The sequence below is a fragment of the Gadus chalcogrammus genome, chromosome 5 (genome assembly GCF_026213295.1).
Source record: "Gadus chalcogrammus isolate NIFS_2021 chromosome 5, NIFS_Gcha_1.0, whole genome shotgun sequence".
In the NCBI taxonomy this organism is placed as follows: domain Eukaryota; kingdom Metazoa; phylum Chordata; class Actinopteri; order Gadiformes; family Gadidae; genus Gadus; species Gadus chalcogrammus.
Genome location: NC_079416.1, coordinates 4759015 through 4774014, shown reverse-complemented (window position 1 = coordinate 4774014; position 15000 = coordinate 4759015). Strand labels below are relative to the sequence as shown.

Below are 15000 nucleotides of genomic sequence, written 5' to 3'. Positions count from 1 at the left end.
CTCTATATCTCTCTCTCAGTGTCAGTACCGGCAAGAGGAGTGATCTATAAATACACTGCATTCACTATTCAGAAAGAAACATAGCAGAGGCCGGACGACAGGTCTTAATAAAACACATGTCTTCCTGCAGGCTCTGAGGTCAGATCCAATGCGAGGATACGCTCAGAGAGGATGATATACCGTGTGACGAGATACAAGATGTCAAGATATCTTAAGACAAGATACGATACGATGAGAGAAAAGGAGAGAAGATAGGATCATAAGTCTAGATATCATAAGATATGGTAAAGTTGCAAAGTGTAACATTTTTACAAACTACCTTGAAATAACTGCTGTCAATTTTGATCGCTTTTGATCTCGATAATTTTATCAATAAGATGAACACAAATAGAAAATGTCGGCCAGTGCATACCCCTCTTTGTTAACAAAAATCTTACTACAAAACTCCCAAAAGCCCTCCCACTCACGCCCCCCCAGCCAATGCGAGCGACACTATATCGCATCATCCAAAGATAGAATAGACAGAACTCTTACTATCTGGGAGGGGCTCAATCATACAAATTGCAACTTTATGGTAAGATAAGATGTATTAATAATATCCATGTTGAGATTTGTTAAGACAAAATATGTTAAGTTTTGATATGATGAGACATGATAAGGTGAGGTATGATGCAATAAGGCCAGAACAAGGACAGAATGAATGCTAGAAGTCAGGGTGAGGAGGTCTGTGAGGCTCGGGGGCGGTCTGTGTCGGTGCCCCCTGACGACCGGGGTTCACTCCTCTCCAGGGAGATTCTCCAGGAGATCCAGCGCCTGCGTCTGGAACACGAGCAGGCATCTCAGCCCACCCCTGAGAAGGCCCAGCAGAACCCCACCCTGCTGGCCGAGCTACGGCTACTCAGGTACGCCAAAACAATCCCACCTTCACCATCACCTTCCTCTGGGGAGAGTCCAACAGATAACGATTTTAACCTGATAATGACACCTCATAAACAATTTCAATGATGAATTGAGAATCTGTGTATGTGAGTCAAACCTAGGCAGATACATGGACTATGTGACGTCTTGCAGGGTGACCCAAGTATAAGTACAATATGAGAATAATTCCTGTATATCCTGATGCAAAAATCTATTTTCCCTAACTAAGTATTGCATCCTATACTACATATATACATATATATATATATATATATATATATACTAAATATATTTCTACACAAAGGATAAGAGAGTACAAGATCGTTTTACTGGTGAATACATTACAAATGTTATTCCAAAACCTCTTAAAATGTAAACGATGATTCAGCAGATATATATACACCATCATCCTTTAACATGATGGTGAAAACGGTGGATTAACTTTCTAAAGCAACCCTCAGGGAGACTCGCTGAGTCCTGCTGGACTCCTCTGAGTGATAATACATTTAGATAGGCTTGCTGGATAGAATATCTGCATTCCACCAAGTCAGGGCTGGAATTCCAACAGCTTAGACAAGATAGCGGTCGACCTATAGATTTATGGCAACATAATCTGTGAATGGAGCCAGGTTGTTTATTATGATGGAGAGAAATGTTTTGGGTCCGGTGTTGGTTTTCTCTGGCCTCTGGGCATGGAAGAATGTGTGGAGATAGATAGTCTGGAGGAAGCAGCTGGTTCTGAGTGTGTTGGACAACATGCCCGGCAGACAAGCACGAGCACTCTGGCTCTGTGCATCTTGAATTAGTCACAATGTAGTACAGCATGTGGACACTAGAGGGCGGTGATCTGCATAACGTTCCACCTCCTACATCGTTTGACTATTGGTAGCGTTTGGATATCATTTTTCTATATCATTTAAAAATCGATCAAAGAATGAATATGTTTTCATCTTAGTAAATTCAAATTCCTTAATTTATGAGGTGAAGGATAAATATGATTGTGTCAAAGTAGATCGCTGATCATTTGTTTGTCCTCACAATATTGTTGGGTAAGTTGTGATTAATAAGCGTTCCTCTTTTTATTTTAGAAAACAGTCCGTCAGATCATCAGGTAGCTTCATACACCGTAGAACATAAACATAGAACCTAGGCCATAGAACCGTTTAACCCAGAGCATAGAACAACAACCTAGAAAGCGGTACATTGGTCCATAAACAACACAGAACATAGAATACATCACATAGAATATACACAACATGCAACTCTGCGCGTGGAGCGTAACACCAACGCCGGAGGCGTCCTGACGTACCGTTGTGTCGTCCAGACACAGGAAGGACGAGCTGGAGCGCCGCATGTCAGCCCTACAGGAGAGCCGGCGTGAGCTGATGGTGCAGCTGGAGGGGCTGATGAGGCTGCTGAAGGTACCGCCCCACCATGTTCTGATCCCCCCCATGCTGGGTCGGATTATTATCAGGGGTCCGAACAGCGAAGTGGTTTGGTCCCCTATTGTTTCTGTACCGTTAATTTTTCCCTCAAATTCTGTAAAGTCATACTGCAGCCCATACCCCTAAAACAATTTCATAGAAATCTAAACATGATAAAAAGATTCACAGGCTACAAAAATAATCAAAAATTTACCAAAATCGCCGCATAAAATCTTTTGACCAAGCCTCACTAGTTACCAAACAGATTTTTTTTAATTTAGTTCTATTTCAGAAATATTGGCCAATGAATTTGGAACAGTTAGCCCATTTTTCTTACATGGCCGTTTTGTTATTGTATAAAAAAACATACAACTATCATTTGGTGGATACCCATACCTCCCACACCCATAAACTCAGATTGTGGTACTGCACCCAAAGGAGGTGCTATTTAAAAAAATTATGAATTAGCCTTATTTCTCCCTAATCTCTAAAATCAGATGCATCTTTTCACCCAGGTATTCTGCTCTAATTTATTTTTACTTTTCCCACAATTTCACAGAAAGGTCAAACGTCCACAGTCTCAGCCCATTTTTCCTATATTACCTTCCTATATAATTGTTATTGTATAACTACCCTACGACTATCATTAGTTGTATACCATTAACAGTGCAAATTTTCAGATCTGTAATCTGTTTTCTTGATGTGTGCTTATCAATTGACATTTTCAACATGTGAATGAGGCTACAGTACAGGTTTGTCAGTGGCTCAAAGCGATAATGCCTTGTACTGGTGAATCTTAGGTTGAGAGATTAGAGCATTATGAACAAGCTGAACATGACATTCGGCCATTGCTCTGCAGCACACTCACCTGAAATCCTGAGGCACAGTATGGCAATAAGGGGAACATCTTTCCTTCATAATTATGTCATATTTCTATATCTTCCATATCTATCTTCCATTAGTTTGTTCTTGACCTTTAATTTTGCTTGGACCCCGTTAATCACTGCTTGGGTTATATTTATTATTTATTATTATGATTTATAGATATATAATTATTATTTTTTACTTTAATTTGACCATTCAAGTATCTGGTTGAGATTAACACCTCTGTTCTACGAGTTGACCGATCTGCGTCACAACAACATGACAAAGAAATTTAACACAATTATACTTTTCATGTCAAAACATGTCTCAACTGTGATCTACGCCTCCACGCTCCTGACATCTACGCAAATATTCCATCTGAAATATGAATAGAGTCCATTTTAGTTCATGCTTCAGAAGGAAAGCGCAGAGTACCCCTCCCCTGTGTCCAAGGTGTCTTCGTCGATTTGTGTTAGGGGAGGTTGATCTCGGTCTAGGGTTAGATGGGCTAATGTCCTGACGCTGGCCGGTGAAGCCCATTGAGGCCGCAACTGGGATCAAGGACTATACAAATAAAATGGACCTGAATTCACTCAACCCCAACACCCGACCTACCCTCCCCCGAATCGATCTAATCAACCTACTCTACCACTCTGAAAGCTTTCAGCTCCCTGCAGGTTCTATCGATGTCAGCTCCCCGTACAAGATGAGCTCTGAGTGTTGGTGGTCTGCATGTGTTTCTAGAACTCCCTCGCCCGTACTGTGCATGTCATGGACATTAATCCCTTCTTCTTTTTGGGGCCAGCGTTCAGTCTCTCAATCTCTGGCTCTCTTCTCCTCTCTTTCCCTCCTCCCTTCCCCTCAATCCGCACCCTGCTGGCTGCTGCAGGACGAGGAGCAGAAACAGACCGTAAGTGTGACACCCCCCCCCCCCCCCCCCTATTCATGACCAACTCAAGCCCCTCTCGATCCTAACTCTAAGCCCCCGCTTGGAGAGGATTCAGAAACGTTTAATATGATCTTTAAGCCTCTGTCCTTAAATAAGAGCACATAGCGGCCATACTGCAGCTCCAGTGAGTTTAACCCTTTGATGATGATGATGAATAATGATGATGATGTTTGACGGTGATGATGATGAGCAGTATGATGATAGTGATTATTATGGTGCTGATGATTATGGTGATGATGATGATTGTGGTGATGATAGGGATGATGGTGGTGGTGATGATAGCGATGGTGGTGATGATAGTGATGATGGTGATGATGATGATGATGATGATGATGACGATGATAATGGTAGTTACTGCAGCTGCATTGCTCCTATACCCACCCCACTCGGTTGTTTCATAGGCAACATGGATATTCACTTAATAGGAGTACTTCAGACAAAAAAAAAAAAAAAAAAAGAGCCAAACCAGCCAATAAATACTAATCAGAGGTGTTTCTCATTCTGGGGCGTCAGGGCGGCCTGTTCCCCTGTGAAAGCCCTTCAGTTCAGTCCAATAAGTGTGGCCCAGGTGTTCCATATCAGTATCTCATCACCTGATAACCAGATCAGCCAATGACAGCCTGTGACACGTTAGCCTGTGTTTAACCTAAAGCGCACTCACAATGCTAACTAATCTACCAGTGGTGTTGTGGTTTTAAGGGCCAGTTGGTGTGAGGCAGCAGCGCTACAGTCTGGCTACAGGAGGTATCTCAAACTGCATGGGGTCCTGGGGTGTCTGGGGGGAGGGGGCGGTGTGCTACTCACTGGCCCCCATGTCAGATCTCCTTTAATCAGTAGAAACCTCCTCTAGCCTCTAGCCCTCTACACAGAACCTCAGCCAAGGCCGAGGTTGGGCTAGCCATCTGCTGCCTGGCTCACTGCCATGTGGCATGGAACTTGCGCCATACACACACAAGGACAGAAAGAGAGTGGGGGACAGAGAGAAAGGAAAGCAAAGAAGGCGGAGTAGAGAGAGAATATGATGGAGAGAGCCATGTAGAAATGGAGATAGATTGAAGGAGAAAAGGACAGAGATTGAGAGAGCGAGAACACAGAACCTGAGAGAGTGAGAGGAAGAGAGAACGAGAGAGAGAGGAAGAGAGAACGAGAGAGAGAGGAAGAGAGAACGAGAGAGAGAGGAAGAGAGAACGAGAGAGAGAGGAAGAGAGAACGAGAGAGAGAGGAAGAGAGAACGAGAGAGAGAGGAAGAGAGAACGAGAGAGAGAGGAAGAGAGAACGAGAGAGAGAGAGAGGAAGAGAGCGAGAGAAAGAGTGGTGTTGGGCGTGAGTGTCCTGGCCTCACTGCAATAGGAAAGTAGTGAGGTTATGTTTTCCATATGTTAGCTTTAATGAAACTCTCCGTTGTGAAGCCTGTGAGGCAATACTTATCTACTACTGAGCTCCCCTACTAGATCCACTAGATGCATTTCCTACTGTTGGAGGGTTTTTAAAATGGGACCTTCTTCACGTCTACCTGCGTTTGTGAACATTTTATGGCTGCGTTGATCTAGATTCTATTCTACGATACCGTAGTGTTTAATAGTGTTCACCGTAGTCTTTAATTTAGATGGTTTAATTCAAGAATGCCTTGTAGTGCTGCTATAAATGAGATGGTTAAATTCAGAGATATCTTTCAGCAGTGGCTTTAACTAAGATGGCTGAATTCAGGAATACATTTCAACACATATTATATGTATTAAAAAGGAGACTCTTTTTTCCCTCTCTTTCTCGTTGACCTCTCTGGTCTCAGTCGGGCGGCTCCCCCCATTCCTCCCCGAGCCACGGCGCCGGCTGCTCTATGCCCATGCCCATACGCTCCACGTCGGCGGGCTCCACGCCCACCCACACCCCCCAGGACTGCCTGGCCGGGGTGGGAGGAGACGTGCTGGAGGCCTTTGCTCAGGGTGAGCCTCACTCTGTGACCTTGTTCTCTCACACTGCTCTGAGTCCGCTCACATGCACCTGCTGGGCGCCAACTCACTGGATTAAGAAATACAGATGTGTTTACTCCTGCAGTTATCTCGTAATGAAAAAATGCATATCAAAATGACCTCGCCCCCTCCCTAGGTGTGCCTAGAAACCTCCGGAATGACCTGCTTGTGGCTGCAGACTCAATCACAAACACAATGTCGTCGCTGGTGAAAGAGCTCCACTCAGGTCAGTCCCCGGCGTCCTCTGTCAACCTCCATGTATTACCATCGTGGTGGGTTGGTCGTGTTCCTACCTAAATTGGTTTCTTCGTCTCTTTGTACTCTGGGATATCGACGTGTCCTCAGGATCCTTGATTGCTGTTTTATTGGGGATTCTGTTGCATCAATAAAGCAGAGGAAATGTGGATCCAACGCAATGTTTCGCTTTGGTTTTACTGTGACACCGGCGTCAGCGTGCCCACGATCGCCGCCCTCAGGGTATCGACTGTGACGGAAGCAGAGATTAACTCCCACAGTGGAACGGGATGAGTAGTGTTTCCAATGTTCAGCCTTCAGAATATAAGCTTCCAAAGCATCAGTTGTTTTTTTGCTGGCGCCATTTCAAGTCCCCAAACTCCAGTGGTCACTTCCACTGTGCTTCTCTCCTTTGTCTAACACCTTCCTCTCCTGTGAACGTTCTTCCCAGAGTGTGTGTGTACTGCTAAGGGGGATTTGATTGTGGACTGAGTTTCTCTGTGGTGTCGTCTTTACAGTGGACGACCTCGTGGAGGAGGAGGAGGCCAACATGAGGAACGGCAGGGAGAGAGGTAGGCAGCTAGCCCGCCCCTTGTTTCATTTAAAAGGGTCAAAGAGAAGTCTGCCACACAAATATCAGGGACAGTGTTGTAACACATCTTTTAACAGATTCCAGTCAAAACTGTCTTTTACTGCTAACCATAACAAACCAACACTCAGTCCCGTTGAGTAAAGTTGAACTTCTATAGCCAATGGTCAACCATTGGCTAGATTATTTATTAATTGATTTGTGTATAAAAAATAAGTTACGCCATTTGCGCATCACTAGAAGCTTGTCACCCGCACACAATTTGCGGTTGGTTGGCTTTACAACATTCAAAAAGAAAAATCGTACATTTAAATGTTTCTAGTGAGGCTGAGAATAATGAAAGCATACCATCCAATTTAGACTGCAATGAAAAAAAAGTAACCCAGAAACGCTGGTTGCTAGCCGTGTAATTGCATCATCTTTCACCATCAGTCATGCATGTTTTGTCGATATTTACAATCGGCTAGCTGCCGCTGGTTTCTCTTTCGCTGAAATTCTAAACACAATTTTATATCTTTGCATCCAGGCACAGGGAGGGTACAGAAGCACTGAGGACAGGAACAAAAATCTGAAGCTCCATCCACCAGTGGTCACCTGGTTAAGGCACGCAAACCCCCACCACACCACCACAACCACCTCCACCGCCAGTCTCCCGATGGCGTTAGCACGTAGAGTTATTGCATGCTGTACTCTACCAGGACTTCACTGTGTTGACACCACAGGTATCCTTGCAACTCGCCAGAGAGAAGAACAAAAAATGAAATTATTTAGCGAGTGTATATTGTTGTGTGTACAAAACAAACAAACTGCTGTAATTTAACTGACCATTTTAATTCATGTCTGCTAAGGAATGGCTTTAATGTGCTTTCTCTTCCCCTGAACTTTCTCTCCTCGTCGAGGAAGGCCAATCTGTATTAAATAATACTGTCAACATGTGACTTAAGGGAACAAACCCTGCCAATAACCTCCCCCATCCTATAATGACAATTTATATTTTCATGACACGTTGCCATTCATTGCTTTTGTACATTAGCTGTGGTATTATTTAGTTTTATTCATTTTGGTTTTTGTGCATGACACTCATTGGACACGGTGCCGTGTCACTCCAACTCTATGTGGGTTTATGTCAGCTTACCTGAGGCTTTTCGGAACAACAGCCAGCCTTGGGATTTCAAATTGCAAATTTATATTATCTGCTGTACAGCTGTGTTTGAGTTGATATGTCAGAGGCATATTCTGACATCTTATTTACTAAAGGATGAAATCATATATGGATTCTTAAAATGTCTAAATGCGATTACTATAAAACCGTGATGCATTCAGTTGGAAAAAACATTGTTGCAATTACAAAACAGTAGGCAGGGAAATCTTTTTTCCCAAAGGAATCCAGTAAGCCTCTGTAAATCGCTGATCCATGCCAATATAAACAAAAGCAGAACGCTCAAGTCCGAAAACAATGGCAGCTTTCTTCTGTAATTGGTTTCAGTGGCAATAGTTCATCAAGTATTATATCAATGACCGGAAACCAAGTTTCAATAAAAGAGGTTTGAAACAGCGAATTCCACCCCCATCCCCAAAAAAAGAACAATCTCTTGAACTTGGATATAAGCTATCCTAGATGTAGAATATCTAGACCATACTGTCTATACATAATATTTCTAGAATAGAGTGCCCCTATCAAGCTCACTGAGTAGTTACAGACTGCTGTGTGCTCGCCAAGCCATGCTTGAAAATACCATGGGCTGTTTTGTTAGCGCTAGCATAGAGTGGGGTTGGTATCTGAAAATACACTCACTTATTAGTAAATGTTTTGTCCCAGTAACTTATAGAACCAAGTACCAACCAACCTTGAAGGGCATTTTAACTTTTCCACAGCATGGTGCCTCCTTCCAAATAAACGGGCTAGCTTGAAAGTACGTACCTCAACGATGTTTAGCTAGCTAGAGTCAAAGGATTAGGGACTTTTGTTTTCAAATTACAGAATAGACACATAGTGAGTAGGTAAGGGAGGAAAAAGAAGTGAAGAAAGTATAAGTAAGTAGATTCAAAATGTAAGGATAGCATTATATAGATGTAGAAAAGGCTTTGGTGACAATAGTGTATGTGCAATGATCGTAGCCACTCAGGGACTGTAGATCTACTGTGTGTAACGTAATGGTGATGGTCATAAGAGACTGGCTAGAGTGAAATTATATTGGGAAGGTTTTTAAAACGGTTCAGTGTCAATCCAAAATCCAATCTGTCCATTTTCAAATCCCAGTGCAACTAGGGTAACAAATCCAGATTCCTAAACTTGGATGTACAGTTTTTCTTTTTCCCTTGGATTTAATTTTTTGCGCTTTAATGATTTCATATTATTTTAAGTTAGTGCTGCTTTACCGAATCCTATCCTCCTCCGAGTATATTTTGTTTTGTTTTGTTGTTCTCTGAGGTGTCCACAAAGGGACTGAGAATGTGAATGGCTTGAAGGAAACATATTCTAAAGCAATGGAATATTCAGACGGATAGTTTATTGTTTAGTGTGTGTGTGTGTGTGTGTGTGTGTGTGTGTGTGTGTGTGTGTGTGTGTGTGTGTGTGTGTGTGTGTGTGTGTGTGTGTGTGTGTGTGTGTGTGTGTGTGTGTGTGTGTGTGTGTGTGTGTGTGTGCCTGGCATGGATAATGAATGATACCTGGCCATAATTATGAATCTATCCCACATTAAAAGGATATCTACTTGAATCAGAATGGCAATGGGCCTGTCTTTAGTTCTCCATAATTGATTTCTTGTTCTTGTTGTTTTTGCGTGCTAGATTGAGAGTAGCTGTTACTCTACTTTGAGACTGCATAATGTCTGGCTGTGACACACTACAGTGTGGAAAAATATTCGGAGCAATGTATTTGGCCCATGAGGGAAATAAAGACAGTTTGTTGGTCGCCTAGTCAAACATCAGCCTTCCACCAGATAAACTGCACTTAAGGAAACGGAGTGGAGAGTGGCGGCGTACCAAATGCTTTGCAGCTAGATGTGTACACTATAAGCTAAATATAAACAAAGTATAAGGTCTGAACACACCTGTAACACTGTGTCAAGAAACCCAATAATGACAGCAAGAAAGTTGTTGTTTGCTGACGTGATGCTTTCCGTTCTGTTCTTCTTATCGCCACGTTTGTTGTCACACCGCTTCTGTCTTGTACGATCGCCGTGATTATATTCATCATTTCGTCAAAAATTGGAAGCCACGATGTTGCTCTTGACATCGTGTCGCTCTCTGTTGGAGTATGATTGATTGACACTCATGTTTTTTAAAACTCTGTGAACACTTTGCAAGCAATACTGTTCCATCGGAGGCTCCGTCTGACCGTGAAGGTCAGAAATTAATTTCCGAAACCGAGTTAATAGAAAAGGGGGAAAAAACTGAGAGAGAGAGTGAGAGGAGCGAATTCCTGTCTTCCCCTTTCACACTGGCCACTCATTGGAATGCAATGTCGAGCTGTGTTACCTTTTTGATTTACTTGTGCCTCTTTAGATGTTGTCTAAATGTTGATATGTGTGGCGTAACCATTCCGCAAATACCACGGCTTCTCCGGCTCCATTTGCAGAGGTTTTCGTCTGTGTCCTTGAAAATCTGACTTGATTTGTTGCTTTATGGGGGTGAAGGAGGGAGGAGAGGTTGAATGGGGATTGTGGGAATAGGGTGTTGGGGGAGGGAAGGGGAGGTCCAGGGACACACAATTGTGGAGCCTTTTTCCGTCTGTGCCAAAAATAGTTTGCAGAAGTGTGTTTTATCAATACCGTGTCTAAGAGTATATCCGCATTAGTGTGTGGTTATTTGTCGCCTATTAATTCACGGAACGGCCTGAAGCTAACCCATGTGTTTCAAAGGGTTCCACCTGTGTTAAAATAACCTCCAAGCTCTCATTCCCATAGCGAAGCATGAGAGCAGCGTTTCTTAAACTGAAAAAGCACTGAACACTCTGATAAACTCTGGGCGAACTGGAATGGCTAATTCCCAGATCTGAGTTTTCGGAATGAGCAATGTGGAAAGACAAAAAATTATTTTGTCTTTCGGGCCCGAGATAAAAAGGTTCAAGAAGCCCTACACTAGTATGTATGACCACTCTCTCTGCTACTACGGTGCAATACAGTCGCCCACGTCACCACCACTACCACCAACGCAGCTGGCAAGAAGCAGGCAACACTGGATACTCTATGTACCAGATTCTGCATGATAGTACACATCTTACAAAGTACTCAGAGCCTGTGTTTAATGTATTGATTTGATTGATTGATTTGATTTGCAATGATGTGGAAAGGGACAAAAGCAGCTCTCCTGATGTTATTTATGTGTGTGTGTGTGTGTGTGTGTGAGTGTGTGGGTGTTTTTGTGTGTGGGTGTGTGTATGTGTGAGTGCATGTATGTGTGTTTCCTCGTGTTCATTTGACAGAATCATAGTTTAATGTCACATGGCCACTGTCTTTTGTAAATACATAAATAAATTGTGAACTATATTAAAAGAGATTTAAAATATGGCCTGGTTTGTGTGTGATTATTAAGCCTTTTTTATCTCGTATAACTAACTGCATTTGCAATTTTTTTACTCTCAGAAAGATTGACAGTGATGTTTGTTTACATATTGGTATTATTTGCGCCTGATTTTATAAATCTGCTGAACAGTGACCTTCAGGAAAATTGATTGGAGGACATCTGCGCTACTGGATTGTTAAATGCTGGAAAACGTACATAAAATAGTTTGGGCTGTTCATATGTTACAGGATGAATTATAACCTAAGACAACTGCCTATACCAAGACTATAAAATATCCCTCAACTGATACATGTACAATTCTCCGGCCAATACACAATATTTACAGAGCAACAGGCTAGAGGAGGGGGGTGGTAGAACACACCCAGTACTCTGGTATCATCTGTTGGTTGTGAGTGGTCCTTCTGCTGTCCTCATTTGAACCCTCGTTCCCGTTTACTCAAAACCAGGAAAGCCCAGAGAGAGAGATTGTTGTTGCAGATCCCGCTATTTTTTGATGAATGATTTTTTTAATCAACACTTTGATTTGCCACATGCAGCACGAGCAATGCTCTAGCAGTTTCAAAAACAATAATGTCACCGGCGCATAATGCCAAATTGTTTTACGATTAACTACGAAACAATTATTTAAACACAATTTCTACCAATATAATTTCCCTATGATCCTATACTTCCGACATAGAGGGGGTCATTGCCATGACATCACGACGCACAGACTCTTCTCCTTTCACATAGACCTATGCTCCCTGTGTCTCCCTCTGGTGGCGGTAGGGAGTACAGGCAACACAATAGGCCAACCAGTCAATTTGTTGTTTTCATGCTAGATATTAATTATATTATTATTATTATTTCGCCCTCTTAGCCACGGGGACGTTGACACAAATAACAGAGTCACATAAGGTTATGATCTTCAATGATATTATTTGACAGGCTGGGACAAACGGAAACAGATGTGTTTGTTGAATGTTATTTGATGATTGAAGATGTGTTCAAAAGAGGCTAGATTTAAACAACGTTCATACAGTTTACCGTTGCAAATAATTGATTTTAAATTGCTAGCTTTGATGAGGACTGTGTTAATTATATAGGCTTACACATTTCATTTAACGACAACACTTAAAGGAAGTTTAAGCATCTTTTTAACAAAATGTCTTTACCCAGCAATTTACACTTTAGTACACCTCATTATTATTACACTATTACATATTTCCACTGTCTTAGTTTATAATTATTACTTACTTTATTTCATTTTATGATTATATTTATTATTGTGATCTATGATGCTACTTATTTTTTACTAACCTAATTAACTGTATCTTGTATTGTTGCTGCTATGTGGCTGATATAAGGATTAGAATTGTATTATTGTGTAGATAATTATTGTAATTAGGATTCAATTTGGACTACATTGAGGTGTGTACAGGACTGCCTTTAGGACCGTGCGGACACCCAGTCCGACAGCCCGCAGGCCCAGGCTGCAGTGAGCGGAGCGTCTGGAGGAGCGCTGGCCGGCTGGGGAGGCGGAGGACGGGGAGAGAAGAGGAAGGAGGCTCCGGGAGTGCAGAGACACATAAAGGGTCTGGCCTGGGACTTGGCAAAAACGGGTAACGAGCACCGTGATTCACACTTCATTTGAATCCGCAAGCCTCAATCATTTTGGGTTCGTCCAGGGGAGGGCTGATCTCGTTCGGCACGATACGCACCAGCCCTGAGAGCGGAAGGCGTTTCGTTGCGAGGGGGAATAGCGATCAGGTTATGTTGTCGCTTTATTCGGTTATAAGACATCGCGATGTGCGCTTGAACCGGATTCACACCACAGAGAGCGGATCGGTGAAACAGAATAGACGCCTCATGAGAATAACGGGTTTTTATCCCTGTGCGTCCGTGGCCTGTAACAGAGGTACATCCCCGAGGGTCATCAGCACACTTCCTCTGCACACACAGAAAACAAAAAAAACAACGAAAACTTTACCATTTAACATGTTGGCTATTGAATAATTAATACCAGCTACTTCTATTTGCCTGAATGCATTGTAAACACCTGGATCATTCAGGCCAGATGCGCATGGAAATGGAACCGTGTGTGGCCTTAAAATGTATATTATTATTATTATTATTATTATTATTATAAAGAATATAGCTGCTAGATGTTATAGGTGTTTTATTAACGGTTCCATCCATGGGGCAGGCATCAAACAAACGAGTCCGAACGATGGACCTCGGCTTCCTATGTTCAGGACATTCTAGCCCTCCGCTCCTGAGTGTGTTTTAACCAGAATGCCCGTTCTGACGGAGCGTAAGGAGCAAATTGTCCAGTCTTCTGACGGGGGTGTGCAGCAGGCCTTATTTAAAGGTTCAGTTAGTTGCAATTTAATAATCACAGGCTATTTCCCCTATATGGTTGCACAATGCATTATTTAATTAATGTACAATTGTAATATAGGCCTCACGTCAAATAAGCTCTTACCTCTTAAATACATCTACAGAGTCAAATGGCCTGGCCCCACAGGCGGCGAAAAGCCATATAGGGCTCTATAGGTGTCACGCCATGCAATGTGCTAAATCAATGTATCACAAAACTTAAACATCAATATAATCAACAGTAGGCCGAGGCCTCTGCCGCCTGATCCACGTGCCTGTTGCACCCGACCCTATTGCTAGTCTACATATGAGAAACGAAGATAAATGTGTATGTCTCTAAACTAACATGCGTATATAATATATCAGGCACATCTTGTCGAAAAGCATTTAAAGAATAGACAAAAACATTGAGTTTTTTTAGGTCGTTTTTCACCACTTTAGACAATTCATAAACTGTCTATCACTCATGGACCAGGCTCGACCTATTACATGTAATGTGTTTTTTGCCCTCCATATTTCTTCTGTTGCACTAAAACCCTAAAAATGCCTTTTGGCTTTTGTCTCCAATTGTTATGCAGGTAGACGTGTGGACAGAAAGAGGGATCATCTATCGTTTTTATTTTAGCGACTCTAACATTTTCACCGTACCCATTGACTTTGACCATAAGAGTGAGCGACAAGAACCAGAGCATCAGCAACCCACCACCACCATGCCGTCCACCTCCAGCTCGTCTGCCCTGCTCAAAGGCCCCGGCAGCTGTGGTGGTCCCCAGGGGAGCCGACCGGTAAGACATTAACCAGGAACGCACTTCAGGAGTCTGATGTTTCATGACCTGTTGAGATCAAGAGGCTAGCCCCGCTCCTTTTGTGTGTGTGTGTGTGTGTGGGGGGGGGGGGGGGGGGGGGGGGGTGACGGCGACGGCGACTCACACTTGAGGGTCACAGAGTTAAATTTCAACCTTATTTTAATTGTTCTAATGACGTGGAGAGGAAATGATTCAGTGGTGTCTATGTGTGTGTGCGTGCATGCCTGTGTTTGTGAAAGAGTGAAACAAGTGTGTGTGTGTGTGTGTGTGTGTGTCAATCGAAAGTGTGTAGTATGGGAGTGTGTGTTTTTGTGGAGGAGGGGATTGACATATATAAGGGCTTTCTCTGTATGTATCTCAA

At 42.8% G+C, this 15000-nt stretch overlaps 2 protein-coding genes across 3 annotated transcripts in view; both read left to right on the top strand.

Annotated features, from left to right (window-relative positions):
* The window catches only part of dtnbb (dystrobrevin, beta b), a 33759-nt gene extending 23142 nt beyond the window's left edge, over positions 1 to 10617 (top strand). The window contains exons 15-21 of the mRNA XM_056591101.1: positions 789 to 902; positions 2243 to 2339; positions 4096 to 4116; positions 5945 to 6098; positions 6262 to 6351; positions 6878 to 6931; positions 7475 to 10617. Coding sequence (XP_056447076.1) covers positions 789 to 902; positions 2243 to 2339; positions 4096 to 4116; positions 5945 to 6098; positions 6262 to 6351; positions 6878 to 6931; positions 7475 to 7500 — 556 coding nt within the window. The 3' untranslated portion in view covers positions 7501 to 10617. The remainder of the gene's footprint in view (positions 1 to 788; positions 903 to 2242; positions 2340 to 4095; positions 4117 to 5944; positions 6099 to 6261; positions 6352 to 6877; positions 6932 to 7474) is intronic.
* Positions 10618 to 12968: 2351 nt separating this feature from the next.
* Positions 12969 to 15000, top strand: part of LOC130382320 (DNA (cytosine-5)-methyltransferase 3A-like) — a 38161-nt gene continuing 36129 nt past the window's right edge. For both annotated transcript variants that reach the window (XM_056589986.1, XM_056589987.1), the window contains exons 1-2: positions 12969 to 13076; positions 14412 to 14618. In XM_056589986.1, the coding sequence (XP_056445961.1) occupies positions 14544 to 14618 (75 nt within the window). In that variant the 5' untranslated portion in view covers positions 12969 to 13076; positions 14412 to 14543. The remainder of the gene's footprint in view (positions 13077 to 14411; positions 14619 to 15000) is intronic.